At 40.6% G+C, this 15,302-nt stretch overlaps 1 protein-coding gene across 2 annotated transcripts in view; it reads right to left on the bottom strand.

Moving 5' to 3' along the window:
• The window catches only part of KCND3 (potassium voltage-gated channel subfamily D member 3), a 324,678-nt gene that overhangs the window by 8,241 nt on the left and 301,135 nt on the right, over nt 1-15,302 (bottom strand). Inside the window, exons 4-6 of one of the 2 annotated variants that reach the window (XM_051993025.1) lie at nt 3,869-3,970; nt 2,456-2,545; nt 723-779 (exon numbers count right to left, since the gene is read on the bottom strand). In XM_051993025.1, coding sequence (XP_051848985.1) covers nt 723-779; nt 2,456-2,545; nt 3,869-3,970 — 249 coding nt within the window. The remainder of the gene's footprint in view (nt 1-722; nt 780-2,455; nt 2,546-3,868; nt 3,971-15,302) is intronic. The other variant, XM_051993026.1, reaches the window with a different exon arrangement.

Here is a 15,302-nt window from a genome sequence, read left to right as displayed (position 1 = left end):
TCACACTTCTTCCCCTCTCTAGCATGATGGCTTAGCTACATAACAAGTGCTTAATAACTGTGTCACCACGTGATACACTGAAGGGGGGGCGGCCATATTCCCCACCGCGGTAGGGTTGGATGTTAGGAGGACGGGCTTCCCTAACGTAGGTGTTTTGACAGGGGGAGGGGAGAGGGGCCGGACTGCTGGGGGGGCGAACGCGGGACTCCTTAGAGTCACGCCCTCTCCTGGTGAGAGCAGCCGCGCTGAGGAGGCTCCTCCGGAGCGGACAAAGGGGGCCCGTGGACGAGGAACCCCGTGAAGCTGGAGGCTGCCCTGCGGGTGTCTGCCGAGGAGCCCCGGCGAAGGCTGCCAGGGTGGAGAGGAGAGTCGGACGGGAGCAGAGGCTAGCCCAGCAGCCCAGAGAGCGAAGGAGGGGGCGCAGACAGAGAAGGCACACGGACACTCACAGGATACCGAGACAAGTGCCGTGTTCCACCAGCCCCACCGCGTCCCCAGCAAGGTAGAAGGAGAAAGTCGGGAGAGAAAGATGGCCGAGAAGGTGTGCACAGAAAGTTGGAAGCCTGAGCCGGCCCCCGCCGGGACAGCGGAGTGCGGGACCAGCCCCGGGAGAAGTGACAACGCATGCAAGGAAACCGGACTCGGTGATAGAAAGAGAACAGTCCACATATGCCACAGGAATCAGAGAGAAAAACAGGAATTGAATTTTTAAAAAGCTCTACCTTGATGGTGGAAGTTCGTACAGATAACAGGGGATCATCCACAAGATAGGACAACCCCTACAGGACATGCCAACAGAAGATAAAAACACCATTGATTGTACATTCCAGCATTCCCAAGCTCAACTCTGACATTCCACCTTCAATCCTGGCATTCCTCCCCTCGCTTTCCACAGGCCCCGACATTCCACTTTCCAGGCCCAGCATTCCGCCCCCCAATCCCAGCATTCCCCACCCCACGCTTCATCCGCTCTAACCCCGATATCCCTCCTGAGTTCCGACGGCCTCATTTTCTAACCCCCCGCGCCCCAAACCACTCCCCTCCTCCCCTCCCTCCCTTCTAAAAAGTCCACATTCCATCTAGCACATGCGGGTCTGAAAGGGCAGCTGGTCTGAGCCTGTCCTTTTAGCTTTGTTCCAAGTCCTGGAAGAGAGTTCCAGGGGCCTCCTCAGACATGCAAACGGAGCCCTCGGGGCAGGTAAGGGAAGAAGTATTGGGCGAGGCTCGGAAACATCAGGCTTTGCTTCAGGCTTCCTGAACTCTGGGGTTCACATGCCACCCCCAGAGTGCATATTTAAAGCGCTTTCCCCCTGGCCTGAGAGGCAGGCTGTTAGCTAGTCTTCCTCAGAAAGCCCTCTCTGACATGCTCATCATCCAGTCTGGGGAAAGGAAGGTACCAGAGAACCGTGAACATTTAGAGTGGATGCTTCCATCCTATTCAGGTTCTATTTAGGGGGCCCAAGCATCTCATTCCAGCTCATTTCAACTACGGCCTCCTAACCCAGAACTTTTTTTTTGTTTCCTTAGGAAGCTTATTACTTCCTTAGCCTTTCAGGGTTTGAACCTCCTTAGGCTTCTGCCATCCTTTGGGTTTAGGTGAGGTATTGATCTTCAGTTGGAAAGCTCCTTCCATCTCCCAGAACCTTCCATATGGGTGGAAGGGGGGCACTAGAAGGGCCTAGCCCAAAAGCACCAACTGAAGCCTCTCCTGGGTGCAGGGCTGGCTCTGTATCGTGCAAACACTCTTGGTAGAGAGGAGAGAGGGGTGGCTCAGTAGCCTCTGCATGGAGGGTGATGTGTCAGCCCATTAGAGCTGGAGATCAGTCAAACTGTGATAGCATAAAACCTGCTCCCTAGTTCCTGTTGGCTACAAATGTGTAGCTGGAATAGGAAGTACGTTCCCGCCTTATCTGAAAGCCCAGGCCCTGGCGAGTCACTCGTAATTGGGAGATAATAATAGCTTAGTAGCTCACATTTATAGAGCATTTATTTCATTGCTTTATATGTCTCATCCCTCTTGATCTTCACAGAAACTCTCTGAATTTGGTAGGCCAAGTATTATCTGTATTTTGCAGATTAGAAAACTGAAGTTCAGAGAATTAAAGACCCAAGGTTTCTCAGGTCAAGCCTGGATTTGAACCCAGGTTCAGAACTCTTGTCGTTACACTAAGGTAATCCTCTCTTTTCTTGCTCTGTTAGGTTCAGAATGGCAGGGTTGCCACCATGTGACTCGGTCCTTTGAGAGAATGACAGAGAGAGTTCAGGGTAGGGAGGCAGAGAGCATGGGGAGATGCTGGGAGGGAGAGGAGGGTTAGTTTCCCACCATTCCCTGGCACTTGGTCTGAGGAGTTATAGGCTGTATCTAGATCTGGGCTTGAGACTTAGGGTATACCTTTAAGAGGAGGGAAGTTGATAGCTGGGAGGGATGGCTAAGGAGAAAAAGGGGGAGACTTACAGTAGTTTTCTCCAGGCAGTGCAGCAGGTGGTGGTGCTGGCTCTCAATGAGTGATGTGGTCTTGGTCAGGTGCTCATCCTCTGGGGAACCCTGAGACAAGGAAGGAGATAAAATAAAGCAGGGAAAGGAGAGCAGTTCCTTCTTCCCAGCTATCCTTGATCTCTAGGTGTTGGGAAATTCTTTATTGACTTGTACAGGTTTCAATGGCACTTACCCTACTTGCTGCTTTGGCTCGGGGAGTAGATGTAAAGAGGATGCTGTGGTTATTGAGAAAGAAATTACTGATGGAGGGATGAATGTTTCAGGGAACAAGTGAGATATATGCTGCCTAGGTATGGCACTACACAGCTTCAGATCAGCCAGGATTTAAGCCAGTCATTCTTATGCTTCTTCCTCCCTGCCTCACTTCATAATATTTTTTGCTTTGGGGAATTATGGCACAAAGAAGGTTACTGGACATTCAGGTAACTCATCTTCACTGGGGCCTTGGGATTCCTTTGAGTCTCTCCCTTCTCAAACTTCCATTTTCTGTACATTCTCAGGACTGGGATAGAGCTGCGATTGTGTGACCTTCCCAAGACTAAGCTGGGAAAAGCAGACAGCAAACTGCAGCTGGGGAAGGGGGCTGGTAAATGAGGAAGTCTTGGGGTGGAGGGAGGAGATTCTTGGCACAGTGAAATTTGAATCATGCTAGAGTTCCATTGCACACACTCTGAGAAGTGCTGGTTTAAGCCATGGGAGCCATCTGTGCCTCCCACATGACATTCCATCTTACTTCTCTGTGTGCCTTTGTACAGGCTGTCCCCTGTGTCTGGAATCCTTCCTCATTTCCACCTGTTGAAATCCTGGTCTTCAAAACTCCATTTCAGTACCTCCACCTACTCGCCAAAGTGAACCTGTACGTGTTTGGTTCACATTCTGAATGTACCTCTACACACATTACCTCCTCCGATAGATTGCAAGCTCCTTGAAGGCAGGAGTTGTTTCACTTTTGCCTTTGAGCCTCATCTGGCACATTTACTGGTACATGGAAGAGCCATATTTGGTGGCTTGATTGGAAGGAAAGCAGCTTTGGAATAGTTCCCCCTAAGGAGATAGGCTCAATACCTCTTGAGGGGAAAATTCAGTTCAAACTGAGAAACCCTGCGTGTGTGTGTGTGTGTGTGTGTGTGTGTGTGTGTGTGTGTGTGTGTATCCACACATACATATGTTGGAGGAGATGGTTAATGAGGCAAATCTAATAGATCAGATATCTGGGGGAAGGTCAGAATTATCACTCCTTACCTGTCGGGGGTGAGAGGGAAATAGACTATGAGCATGAAAAGGATCTAGGGCTCACCAGGAGGGAGAAAACCACAGCTTTTCTCTCTCCCCTCCCATTTCCCTATCCCCCTCCAATTCCAGGATACTGACTGTCAGCTCCAGGGCTTCGTTGAGAAGACCATTCCTCTTGCTGTGCAGGTAGGCATTGGAACTCCCAGTCTTGGCCACACGGATCCTGGCAAGGCGGGCTTTCTGTAATTGAGAAAGACAATAAGAGGGACATTGGGATTGTTAAGATCTCATGTTGCAAACAAAATTCATAGGGAACAATAAAAAGTAGAGAATCTCAAGGGAATTAATGAAAAAAAAATCAAATGAAGGTGGCCTAGCTGTACCTGATCTAAAATTATATTATAAAGCAGCAGTCACCAAAACCATTTGGTATTGGCTAAGAAATAGATGGATCAGTGGAAAAGATTAGGTTCACAAGACAGAATAGTCAACTATAGCAATCTAGTGTTTGACAAACCCAAAGCCCCTAACTTCTGGGAAAAGAATTCATTATTTGATAAAAACTGCTGGGATAATTGGAAATTAGTATGGCAGAAATTAGGCATGGACCCACACTTAACACCATATACCAAGATAAGATCAAAATGGGTCCATGACCTAGGCATAAAGAACAAATTATAAATAAATTAGAGGAACATAGAATAGTTTATCTCTCAGACTTGTGGAGGAGAAAGAAATTTGTGACCAAAGATGAACTAGAGGCCATTACCGATCACAAAATAGAAAATTTTGATTACATCAAATTAAAAAGCCTTTGTACAAACAAAACTAATGCAAACAAGATTAGAAGGGAAGCAACAAACTGGGAAAACATATTCACAGTTAAAGGTTCTGATAAAGCCCTCATTTCCAAAATATAGAGAGAACGGACTCAAATTTATAAGAAATCAAGCCATTCTCCAGTTGATAAATGGTCAAAGGATATGAACAGACAATTTTCAGAGGATGAAATTGAAACTATTACCACTCATATGAAAGAGTGTTCCAAATCATTATTGATCAGAGAAATGCAAATTAAGACAACTCTGAGATACCACTACACACCTGTCAGATTGGCTAAGATGACAGGAAAAAATAAGGATGAATGTTGGAGGGAATGCGGGAAAACTGGGACACTAATGCATTGTTGGTGGAGTTGTGAACGAATCCAACCATTCTGGAGAGCAATCTGGAATTATGCCCCCAAAATTATCAAATTGTGCATACCCTTTGATCCAGCAGTGTTTCTATTGGGCTTATATCCCAAAGAAATACTAAAGAAGGGAAAGGGACCTGTATGTGCCAAAATGTTTGTAGCAGCCCTATTTGTAGTGGCTAGAAACTGGAAAATGAATGGATGCCCATCAATTGGAGAATGGCTGGGTAAATTGTGGTGTATGAATGTTATGGAATATTATTGTTCTGTAAGAAATGACCAGCAGGATGAATACAGAGAGGACTGGCGAGACTTACATGAACTGATGCTAAGTGAAATGAGCAGAACCAGGAGATCATTATACACTTCGACAACGATATTGTATGAGGATGTATTCTGATGGAAGTGTATTTCTTTGACAAAGAGACATAACTGAGTTTCAACTGATAAATGATGGACAGAAGCAGCTACACCCAAAGAAAGAACACTGGGAAACGAATGTGAACTATCTGCATTTTTGTTTTTCTTCCCAGGTTATTTATACCTTCTGAATCCAATTCTCCCTATGCAACAAGGGAACTGTTCGGTTCTGCAAACATATATTGTATCTAGGATATACTGCAACATATCCAACATATAAAGGACTGCTTGCCATCTAGGGGAGGGGGTGGAGGGAGGGAGGGAAAAAAAATCAGAAAAGAAACGAGTGCAAGGGATAATGTTGTAAAAAAATTACCCTGGCATGGATTCTGTCAATATAAAGTAATTATTAAATAAAAATTTAAAAAAAAAGATCTCATGTTGCAGTTTTTATGTGTGATGGTGAGCTTCTTCCATTCTGAGCTGAGATCTAGAAATGTGACCTGGGACAGTGGACTGAGCATGCTGCAGGATAGGACTGGCTACATGACAGGATATGGATAGCCATTTCTATCCTATTACTTTCACTGAAGACTTTATTGATCACTTGTTGAGGCTGCCGGAGACCTGAGCTATGGAAGAGATGTTCTTATTGGACAGAGATCCTGGGATAGAGATGAAACTTTGACAAAAATATGCCCCAAGTGTTAAGATGTTAATTACTGTGAATTCAGTTGGATTAATAATAAGCAGAAAAGCAGACATTGTTTTTCAACACTATCTCTTCTGCTTTCCTTTCCTAAAAGTCTATGGTCTTGAGAAGAGAGGTTATTTCCTCCCTACCCTCCCATCCTTTTTCTTTATTCCTTATTTTCAGCTATGGGTAGTTTTGGAATTCTCTCTTTGAAAATTTGGAAGGGCAAGCAGGAGGAGGCTTAAGAGATGGTGAGAGGACAGTATATTTGGTTTCTTTCTTTCTTTCTTCTTCTTTTTTTTTTACTATGCACAATAAATCATGTAATCATAATATGTTAAATATTGGAGTCCTGTGGATGTAGAGGGTAGTCAGCAACAGAGAGAAGAGATTCCAGATAAATGAGTGGGGACTCTAGAGTTATGTACATACAATAGAGCAAAATATTTTAATGTTTTGAATAATATTCCATTTCATTTTCTCCAGTTTAATACTAAATGTAAGACATGACTTGTTATTATTTGAAGTCACTGATTGGGTGATATAGAAGATAGTCTAGTTGTCTTCAGGTTATGTAGACTTGGTGACAGGAGGGCATATTTCAGCTTTTTAGGAAGACTATTTCATAATTGTGCCAGAGATGAATGAAAGTTCTGGGTTGGTGACTCAGGTAGGCTGCTACTTCAGATACTATACATAATTATTGGAGAGTTAATATATTGACATGCTATCTTTATGTAAACTTAGGAAAGAACACTTGATTTCAAATTCCATTTTAGATATTAACTGACTGTGTGATTTTGAGCAAATGACTTAATCTCTTGCAGCCACAGTTTCTTCATCTATCAGATGGGAATAATAATAACACCTACCTCACAGGATTGTTATCTACAATGCTTTACAAACTTTAAACAATTATATAAATGATGATGGTGATGATGATAATATAAGGTCATTCACATTTGTTTGAGTAAAGAAAGATCATGTCATATACATATATACAGGTAACACGTCTCTGTATCAATGTGAAAGGGTCTCCTTGTGTTGTGCATTGTGCTTAAAATCAGCAGAGATCTTGCTTTCCCTTTCTCCATTTATTTCTCTCCCATTTTTCATATTTTTGATAGAGTGATCCTTCTATCCAAACACAGAGCTGTCTTGTCCCATTGCCTTAAAATCTTTAGTGACTTTCTTATTAGTCTAAATGTTTTTTTGTGGCATTCAAGGTCTTTCGTCTTGTAGTTTCCCACCTGTATGCATTTGCTTTCATGCTGTTCTGCCTAAAACAGTGTGATGATGACAATAATAATATTTATCCATTTTAGTCTTGTGAGTTCCTCTTGATTTCCTATTTAAATCTGGAAGGTAGTTTCTTCCTCTCTCCTTTCAATTGTTTTTGATGTGACCTTTTACATCTAGGCCATTTAGAGCTTACTTTGTTACATAGAGTGAAGTGAAACCTAATTTCTTCCAGGTTGTTAAATAATGTTAAATAGTGTACTTCCCCTATCAATAATTGGGGTCTTTTGGTTTATCAAACACCATGTCACTATTTGTTTCTGTTATATTGTATACATAATAAGCTCTACTGATTGATTGATTTCTCTCTTTAAAATCAGTACCAAATGTTTTAATGATTACTGCTTTATAGTACAGTGTAAGATTTGGCACAAGTAGAGCTCCTTCCTTCCCACTTTTTTCATTATTACTCTTTGTTTCTTGATCTTTTGTTCTTCCATAGGAATCTCATTATTATTTTTTCTAATTTTATAAAATATTCTTTGGGAGTTTGATATATCATGTTGAATAATTAATTTAAGTAATATTGCCATTTTAAAAAATATTGGCTCAACCTATCCATGAACAATTAATGTTTCTCTAACATTTAGGTCTATTTTTATTTCTGTAAAGAATATTTTATAGTCAAATTCAGAGTCTTTGGTGAATCTTGGGAGATAATACTAGAATTGGTCATCATTATTTTCCTGACAGTGGCCAAGGCAAGATTCTCTGGGCTAATGGACAAATCATGGTATATGTCTTACACTTCTATTAGGTAGTCCATCTCCCTGGATCCCTGGATTAGTTTTAACAGATAACAACCAGTCAAACATACTCAGGATGAGTACTGTTTCCAAGGGGAGTTGTGGGGAAATAAGTACCTCCTAGCAAATGAAATAATCCCTGGACTTAAAGAATTTACCTAACCCTTCTTATTTATTTTCCTGCACTGAGGATGTTTCACATATGTAGCTCATCCCTTAACTAGATTTCAAGGTCCCTGAGGAACTACTCTGATTCTTTGATTCTTCCTCTAGTCCCTAGCATAGCTGGGCCCATAATAGGAATCTAATACATGTGTGTTTTTAATGAACAATACTATGTGGGGACAACTAGATGGTGCAGTGGATAGAACACTAGTTAAGGAGTCAGAAAAACCTGAGTTCAAATCTAGCCTTAGACACTTATTATTCTGGGCAAGTCATTTAATCCCAATTGCCTCCTCCTAGTGCTCCAAAAAGGACTACTATTGGAAGCTATATCTCTCTAAGTTTGTTCTAATGAATTTGCATCTGTTGGGTGTCAGGAGAGAGGGACGGATGTGACTTTGGAACACTGATTTCTATGATATATGTTCCAGAACCTCCCAGTTGAGGATGCCTCCAGCTTCTTATTCATTGAAATTTTCCTTGGTCCTAAGAACTTCTGACCTGGAGGTCTGTCTATCTTTCCCACTGGGCAGGAATGGGAAGGACGCAAGGTACATATTAGCTGCTTTTTTCTTCCTAATAAGCCTTATCAGGGTAACCATGACAGCAGCACAACTAAGAAATTAATTCAGGGAGGGAAGGAGACTTTGGGGGAGGGAGAGGAGAGATGAGAAGAGCTGGAGGAGGGGACCCTAAAGAATGTAAAATAGCCCCCAGTTCAAACTCTGAGTCTCAGCAGGTAACTCCCCGTTCACCAATAGACTCCTCTGTGGTTGTAACCAGGAGGGTAACAACTCCAGACTCACAGGATCTTCCCAGGGTCATTTAGTTCATATTTATGGTTCTAAGGAAGTTTGCAGTTATAGAGAGTTAGGTTAGGGGGGCACTTTGTTACCTTATGGCACTTCTCTTTCCCCAGTCTGGCCAAACTTCTCTTTTTGTTCTTCACAAAAGGCTCTTTATCCACCTCCCATCTCTCTTTCCCTTGCCCTCTCTTTTTGCCCCAATCTCTTGGAATCCCTAGTTTTCTTCAAAGCTCACCTCAAACTCAGTCTTCTCCATGAAGCTTTCCATAATCTTGAGTACTTAATATCTTCTCCCTCCCAAATTACTTTGTACATATATATTATATATTGTTACACATATCTTATAGATATTTTTTCAGTTATATGTTCTCTCTAGATACAATGTTGTTATTCTTTGCGCTTCATTCTGGATGATAACCATGATATCTGAGATCTAGATTTGAGTGAGGGAGGGCTGTGTAAAATCACCAGCCTCATTTTCTCCTTTGGAACCATTTGGGTCCAGTGGCCAGATATAGATCAGATAATTTATGAACAGGTAAAAAAAAAAAAAAGGCCGTTCTTTGCCTTAACTTTTCTTCTCTATCCTTGATCACTGAATAGGTGTTGCCTTAGTCAAACTGAGACCGGTTAAAGTCCTTAGCTTAAAAAGGTCAAGGTTTCCCACTGCATCCCGGGCTATTTTCAGATAGAATATAATTTCCTTGAGGCCAGGGATTATTTCATTTGCTTGACACATAGGAGGTGCTTAATATATGCTTGCTTATTTGCTTAATTCAGTCATTTGTTGTGTTCTCCTATTCAGACTCCTCTACCTAGGAACAGGACTCATCCTGAGTTCTATTTGGTTGGTTGTTAACTGTTAAAACTAGTCCAGGGATCCAGGGGGTTGGATTATCTAATAGAAGTGCAAGGCATTTACCATGATTTGTCCATTAGCCCAGAGGATTTTGCCTTGGCCACTGACAGGAAAATAATGATGATCAATTCTAGTAATAATATTCAGGAACATACTGGATACAAGAAATATCTAGGGATCAAAGAAGGTTTAGAATGGGCCCAGAGGGACAGGTAAGGAAACTTCAATGGACCTTTTGGGAACAATTTTCTCATTGAGGTAAATTGGTTAGCAGCCCAAAGTAAATAGGGCTAAGGGTCACAGTTCCATCTACAAGTAGGTCACAGAACTTTGCTATGGCTAGGCCATACATTGTACCCCAAACGTTGGACATTTATTTCACAAATAATATATCTTGGCAGTGTTGGGTTGAGAGAGTGTGGATAGTTTAGCTAAAGCCATCTCTACTTCTCAAAAAATAATGCACATCATGAGTCATGTCAACTCTGTATGCAAAAGATTTGAGCTTAAGGAAATTCTAAAGAGTAGAGCTATAGCAAGTCAGCAAAATAAATTCAGCTACAAAGAACTGACAGAGAGTGAGAGGCAGGGTCAAGAATGTAAACCAGTGAATGTCTAAGATTAGGTACACAGACTTAAGCAAAAGGTTTAGTTTTTCACTGTCTGCGTTCTTCCTCAGCCATCTAAAGAAAGCATCTACCAATATCTGCCCTAGTCTGGGAGCAGTGATGGAAATGGAGGTTATCCTTTTCACCCCCAGGAATTGGTGAGGCTAGAACACGGGACTGGAGTTTGGGGCTACAAATCCGGTTAAACAAGCATAGAAAATTGCATGACTTTTAAAGGTAGAAAGCACATTGTATTTGGTTAGATCATAGACTTAGAGCTGGAAGAGACCATGGAAGCCATTTGGACTAACCTGCTTTTCATTTTATAGAAGCCAGAAGATCCTCCAGATAGGAAGGTCAAAGATAGGATTGAGCCAATATCTTTCTCTTGTACCTGGCTGCTCTGGAGTTTTTAAAACAGCACCTCTGGCTTACTAATGATTTATGGGACATTAGAAAGTCATTTAATCTGTTTTGGCCTCAGTTTACTTGTATAGAAAAAAAGGGGTTCTGACTAGGTCCTTCTAGTTCTAAAGTCTGAACCAGTGACCTGCCCCTTCTCCCTCTGTTCCTTCAAATGCTTACCCCAGCTAGACAGGCCAGAGAAATAGAAGTAGAAAGAGGGAAGGAAGAAAGGGGGGAAATCTATCTGTTCTCTCTCTGCCCAACTGGGCCAAGTTTCCAAAAGTCATTCTCATCCCAACAAGCTCCTTGCTTCAGAAAATCTGCTCGTGTCCTTCTTTCCCCTCCAACTGCATGTTTACATCCAAACAATGTTCTTCCCTCCCCATATGAGAAAGTGGTTTTTATTGCTTTAGGGAAGCTCTGGGTGATGAGAGCTGCATATGGAAATCCAATTGTGTCAAGCTCATTACAGCCTTATATAATTTGATCCCACCACTTAGAGACAGACCTTTATCGTATCTGGGGTCTGTCTTCATTACTTTCTAGAGATGAAAGATTTTTCTTCTCTCCTTTGTGGCATTTCTTTTAATCTTATCTTACCCTGGGCTCTATTAAAGCAATAGATTGTCATATCAAATACACTGTATCGTTTAATCATTTCCAACACAGGATGAAGAGGTTGGCGATGTATTTATGGAACAATACCCGGAATATGGAATTCAGTGTGGCTCCTGCTGTGATTTCCCTTGATATGGGCTGGGGAGGGCAGGGATCAGTTATTATTCATCTTTTTATTTTCTCACAGTGCCTATTATAGTGTCGTGGGGTATTCAGTGATTCCATTCAGTGGATATTCATTCGGTGAATATACAGTAAGCCCTGCACTAAGTACCAGGGAAGATAATAGAGTTTACTAAAGACATGATTTCTCCCTTCATGAAACTTATAATCTAGTAGGGGCACATGACATATTTATAGACATCATTAATATAAAATGACATGATACATAGATACAAATCCACAAATAAACTCTGATGCTTCATGGTGGTATGTGAGTTTACCCTAAGGTAAAAAGTTTACACACCAAGCTGTATAGTCCTAACAACAGATGGAACCTACTTTCTGGGGTCAAGCTTGACTAATAAAAGAGAAGCTCATAATTAGAGAGGCTGGTCACTCGGTAATGAATTCTTGGGCTATGGCAACTCATGAAACATGGTCACTCTTGAGTGACCCACTTTCCTCTTCTGTTACAGTGATGAAAAAGAGGCAAAGAGTGATAAAAATAATAATAGCTAATAAAAACTAGCATTTATATAGCACTTTAAGATTTGCAAAGTACTTTGTAAGTATTATCTAATCTCTCTCTTGCAACAGTCCTAGGAGTTAAGTGTTATTGTTATTCCCATTTTACAGATGAGAAAACTGAGGCAGACAGAAGGTAGGAAACTTGCTCAGGATCATACGGCAAGTGTTTGAGAATGAACTTAAAGTATTACAAAGGCTTTAAATCACTTAAAAAAACTAATTTAACTGCTGATATGTCTTCTACATTGGAGAACCTTGACCAATGACCAATGAATATCATACTACTAGAAAAAATGGATCATTTCAATAATAAGGGAAGGGAATTAGCATTTATGAATCATCTACTATGTGTCAGGCACTGTACTAAGTGCTTCAGAAATATTATCTCATTTGATCCATAATGATCTCATTTGATCAGTAATGATATTTTTGCTAAAAAAAATGAGACCAGAAGACATAAGGAAGATGTGATAAATGAAAGTATGGTTCACAGGTTCTCTTTGGAAAGGTTTTAGAAAGGATTTGATGGGAGATGGTTTTATAATGTATCCAGACAGCAAGAAATGTAATTTCATGGGATACTGAGTCATGTGCTTACATAAACAAAAGCAAAAAATGACCAGCTAACGGGTCAAGATCTGTTGCAGAGAAAAAGATGGGAATATTCCTTCCAAATCAAACTAGCTCATTCTTTGATACTCAGTAATTTCAGTGCAAACACAAGTATTCAAAGCAGTTATTACTCTGTGAAAGGGATACTAGGGATGTCAAGACAACAGAATCCCCTGCTTTCGTGGTGCTTATATTCTACTAGGAAGATATAGCACTGACCCATATAAGTAAATTAAGGACAATCTGAGAGAGCTTAAATAACTAGGGAACCAGGAAAAGCTTCCCATAGGAAGTGAAATGAGTTGAACTAAACACGAGGAAATGTGAGAAAGCAGAAATAGCAATTTTGGAAAACAAAGACAGAAAAAAACAGCTGCATCAGGCCAAGTATAAACAGGAGAGATCCATGCTGGAAGCAACACAATTTTGAAGGAATTGATTTTGTGAGCTATCTGAAAGGGAAGAAGATGCTTAATGATTGCCGGGGGGGGGGGGCGAGAAATATCATGGCTGTTATTGCTACCAAAAAAGACATCAATAACTATTGACTCATATGCCTCCCTTCTCACCTCTACAAAATCTCCATGAGAATAATTCACACACATTTTTGAGGACGTCCTTGATGAAAATATGAGAAGGGTCTAATAGGCAGGATTTCCCAAATGATATTTGAAAACAGAGCACGTCTTTTACACAATTGATTAAAAGGTACAGAGAATACAACAGCCCCACTTTGCTTCCTGTTCGTTGAAAAGTAATTTTGCTGCCAATAAGGCAGCATTCTATACATATTAAGATATACAAGACTCCTTGATAAAAGCAACCGTGGTGATAAGTTTTTGATGATCTCCTGATGATTAATATCAGATGAGGTGTAAACAATGGAGATATATTCTCACTAAAAAGATTGGCTACTATCAAGAAGGAAGTATAATGCAGAGTCCAAATGGAAGAAAGATTTCCTATAGGGAATGAGGTCCTCCAGATGTTCCTCTTTGCAGATAATATTAGACTAATATTAAATCCCAGAAAGTTGCAGAACTTTCTAAGTAAGGTTCATCACTACTCATAAGTGTTTAGTCTAACTATCCACAAAGGAAAAACCAAATGTATAACTGTCCCACAGAGCTGGCCCATCATAGCATGGAAATTGAGAACTGAATAAGAGGAGGAGAGTGAACTGGATTGCATTTGGGAAATTGGGCAGTAATCATCCCAAGTTCCTCTTTGAAATAAAATTCCATTGTTCTTCTACCAGTTTGCTTCTGCTCATGCTACATAGCAGGAAGTTATGAAACAGTATGGTCTCTGAGGAATCCAAGTCATGAGTCACCCATAGGACAACAGAGACATATGGTCAATGAAATTCTTCTTTAAATCAGATCCATGATTTCACCGATATAGGGATCTCCTGGTAAATAACTTCCTCTATCAATGAACGTTATGACTTGCCTAGGGTCACCTAGCCAATTTGTATTAAGGCTATGATTTAAACCCAGGCATTTCTGGCTTTCTGTCCAATATCTCTTACCTCCTGGCACAGTATATTGCAATGATGTAATTAAACACACAAAGTAAGGTAAAGGATATGATCAAAAAGGTGTGTGATTGGAGATAGTGGATGTATTGACGACAAAAGGTAAACAGCTGGATAGTTCAGGTGCTTCCTAGCACCCACATAACATCATGAGATCTAGAGCAGGGGTTCTTAATTAGGAAGTCCACAGATGATTTCAAGGGGATTGTAAACTTGGATGGGAAAAAAAATTACATCTTTATTTTCACTCACCTTTACTCATGGATTCTTCTCATATTTTGGTGAAGTTTATGGACTCCTCAGAATAATATTTTTAAATGTATAGAATGAATCACATAGGATTACAAAGAAAACCAATTATATTGAAAGGGAAAGGAAAAAAGAATAGGCATTTATGTAGCATTTAATATGGTCCAGGACTATGAACTTTTTATAACTATTATCTTCATTTGAATCTTATAAAAATCCTGGAGAAGTAAATGCTATTATTATTCCCCTTTTATCATTGAGGAAACTGAGGCAAATAGAGATTAAGTGCCTTGCAAAGGGTCGAATAACTTATAAGTATCTGTACTTTGAAATATTTGAACCGAGATTTCCCCCATTATTCTATCTACTCTACCACTTCAAATATAAAATATTATTATCAAAATGCTAAAAAAAAACCCTCAGACACAGACCTCAGGTTAAGAACATCTGTTCTAACTGAAATTCAACATTTTCTTCAATTATTTAAAAACATTATTTTGAGAAGAGATCTATAGAGGTCTACACCAGGCAGCAAAAAACATAAAAACGAAAAAGAGGTTTTTGGTCTAACACAATCCATAAGTCCCTCAGTGCACTGGATAGTTCCCTTATGGAAAATGGATAGGAAGAAAAAGATCAGAATCAAACAGGATTGGAAAGCATGGATGGTTTGCCATTTGTCTAATTAAAAGAAGTATCCCATCAATGAGACCAGAGATACATGAAAGA

Source organism: Antechinus flavipes, chromosome 4 (genome assembly GCF_016432865.1).
Source record: "Antechinus flavipes isolate AdamAnt ecotype Samford, QLD, Australia chromosome 4, AdamAnt_v2, whole genome shotgun sequence".
Classification (NCBI taxonomy): Eukaryota; Metazoa; Chordata; class Mammalia; order Dasyuromorphia; family Dasyuridae; genus Antechinus; species Antechinus flavipes.
This window is presented reverse-complemented; position numbering and strand designations above follow the sequence as displayed.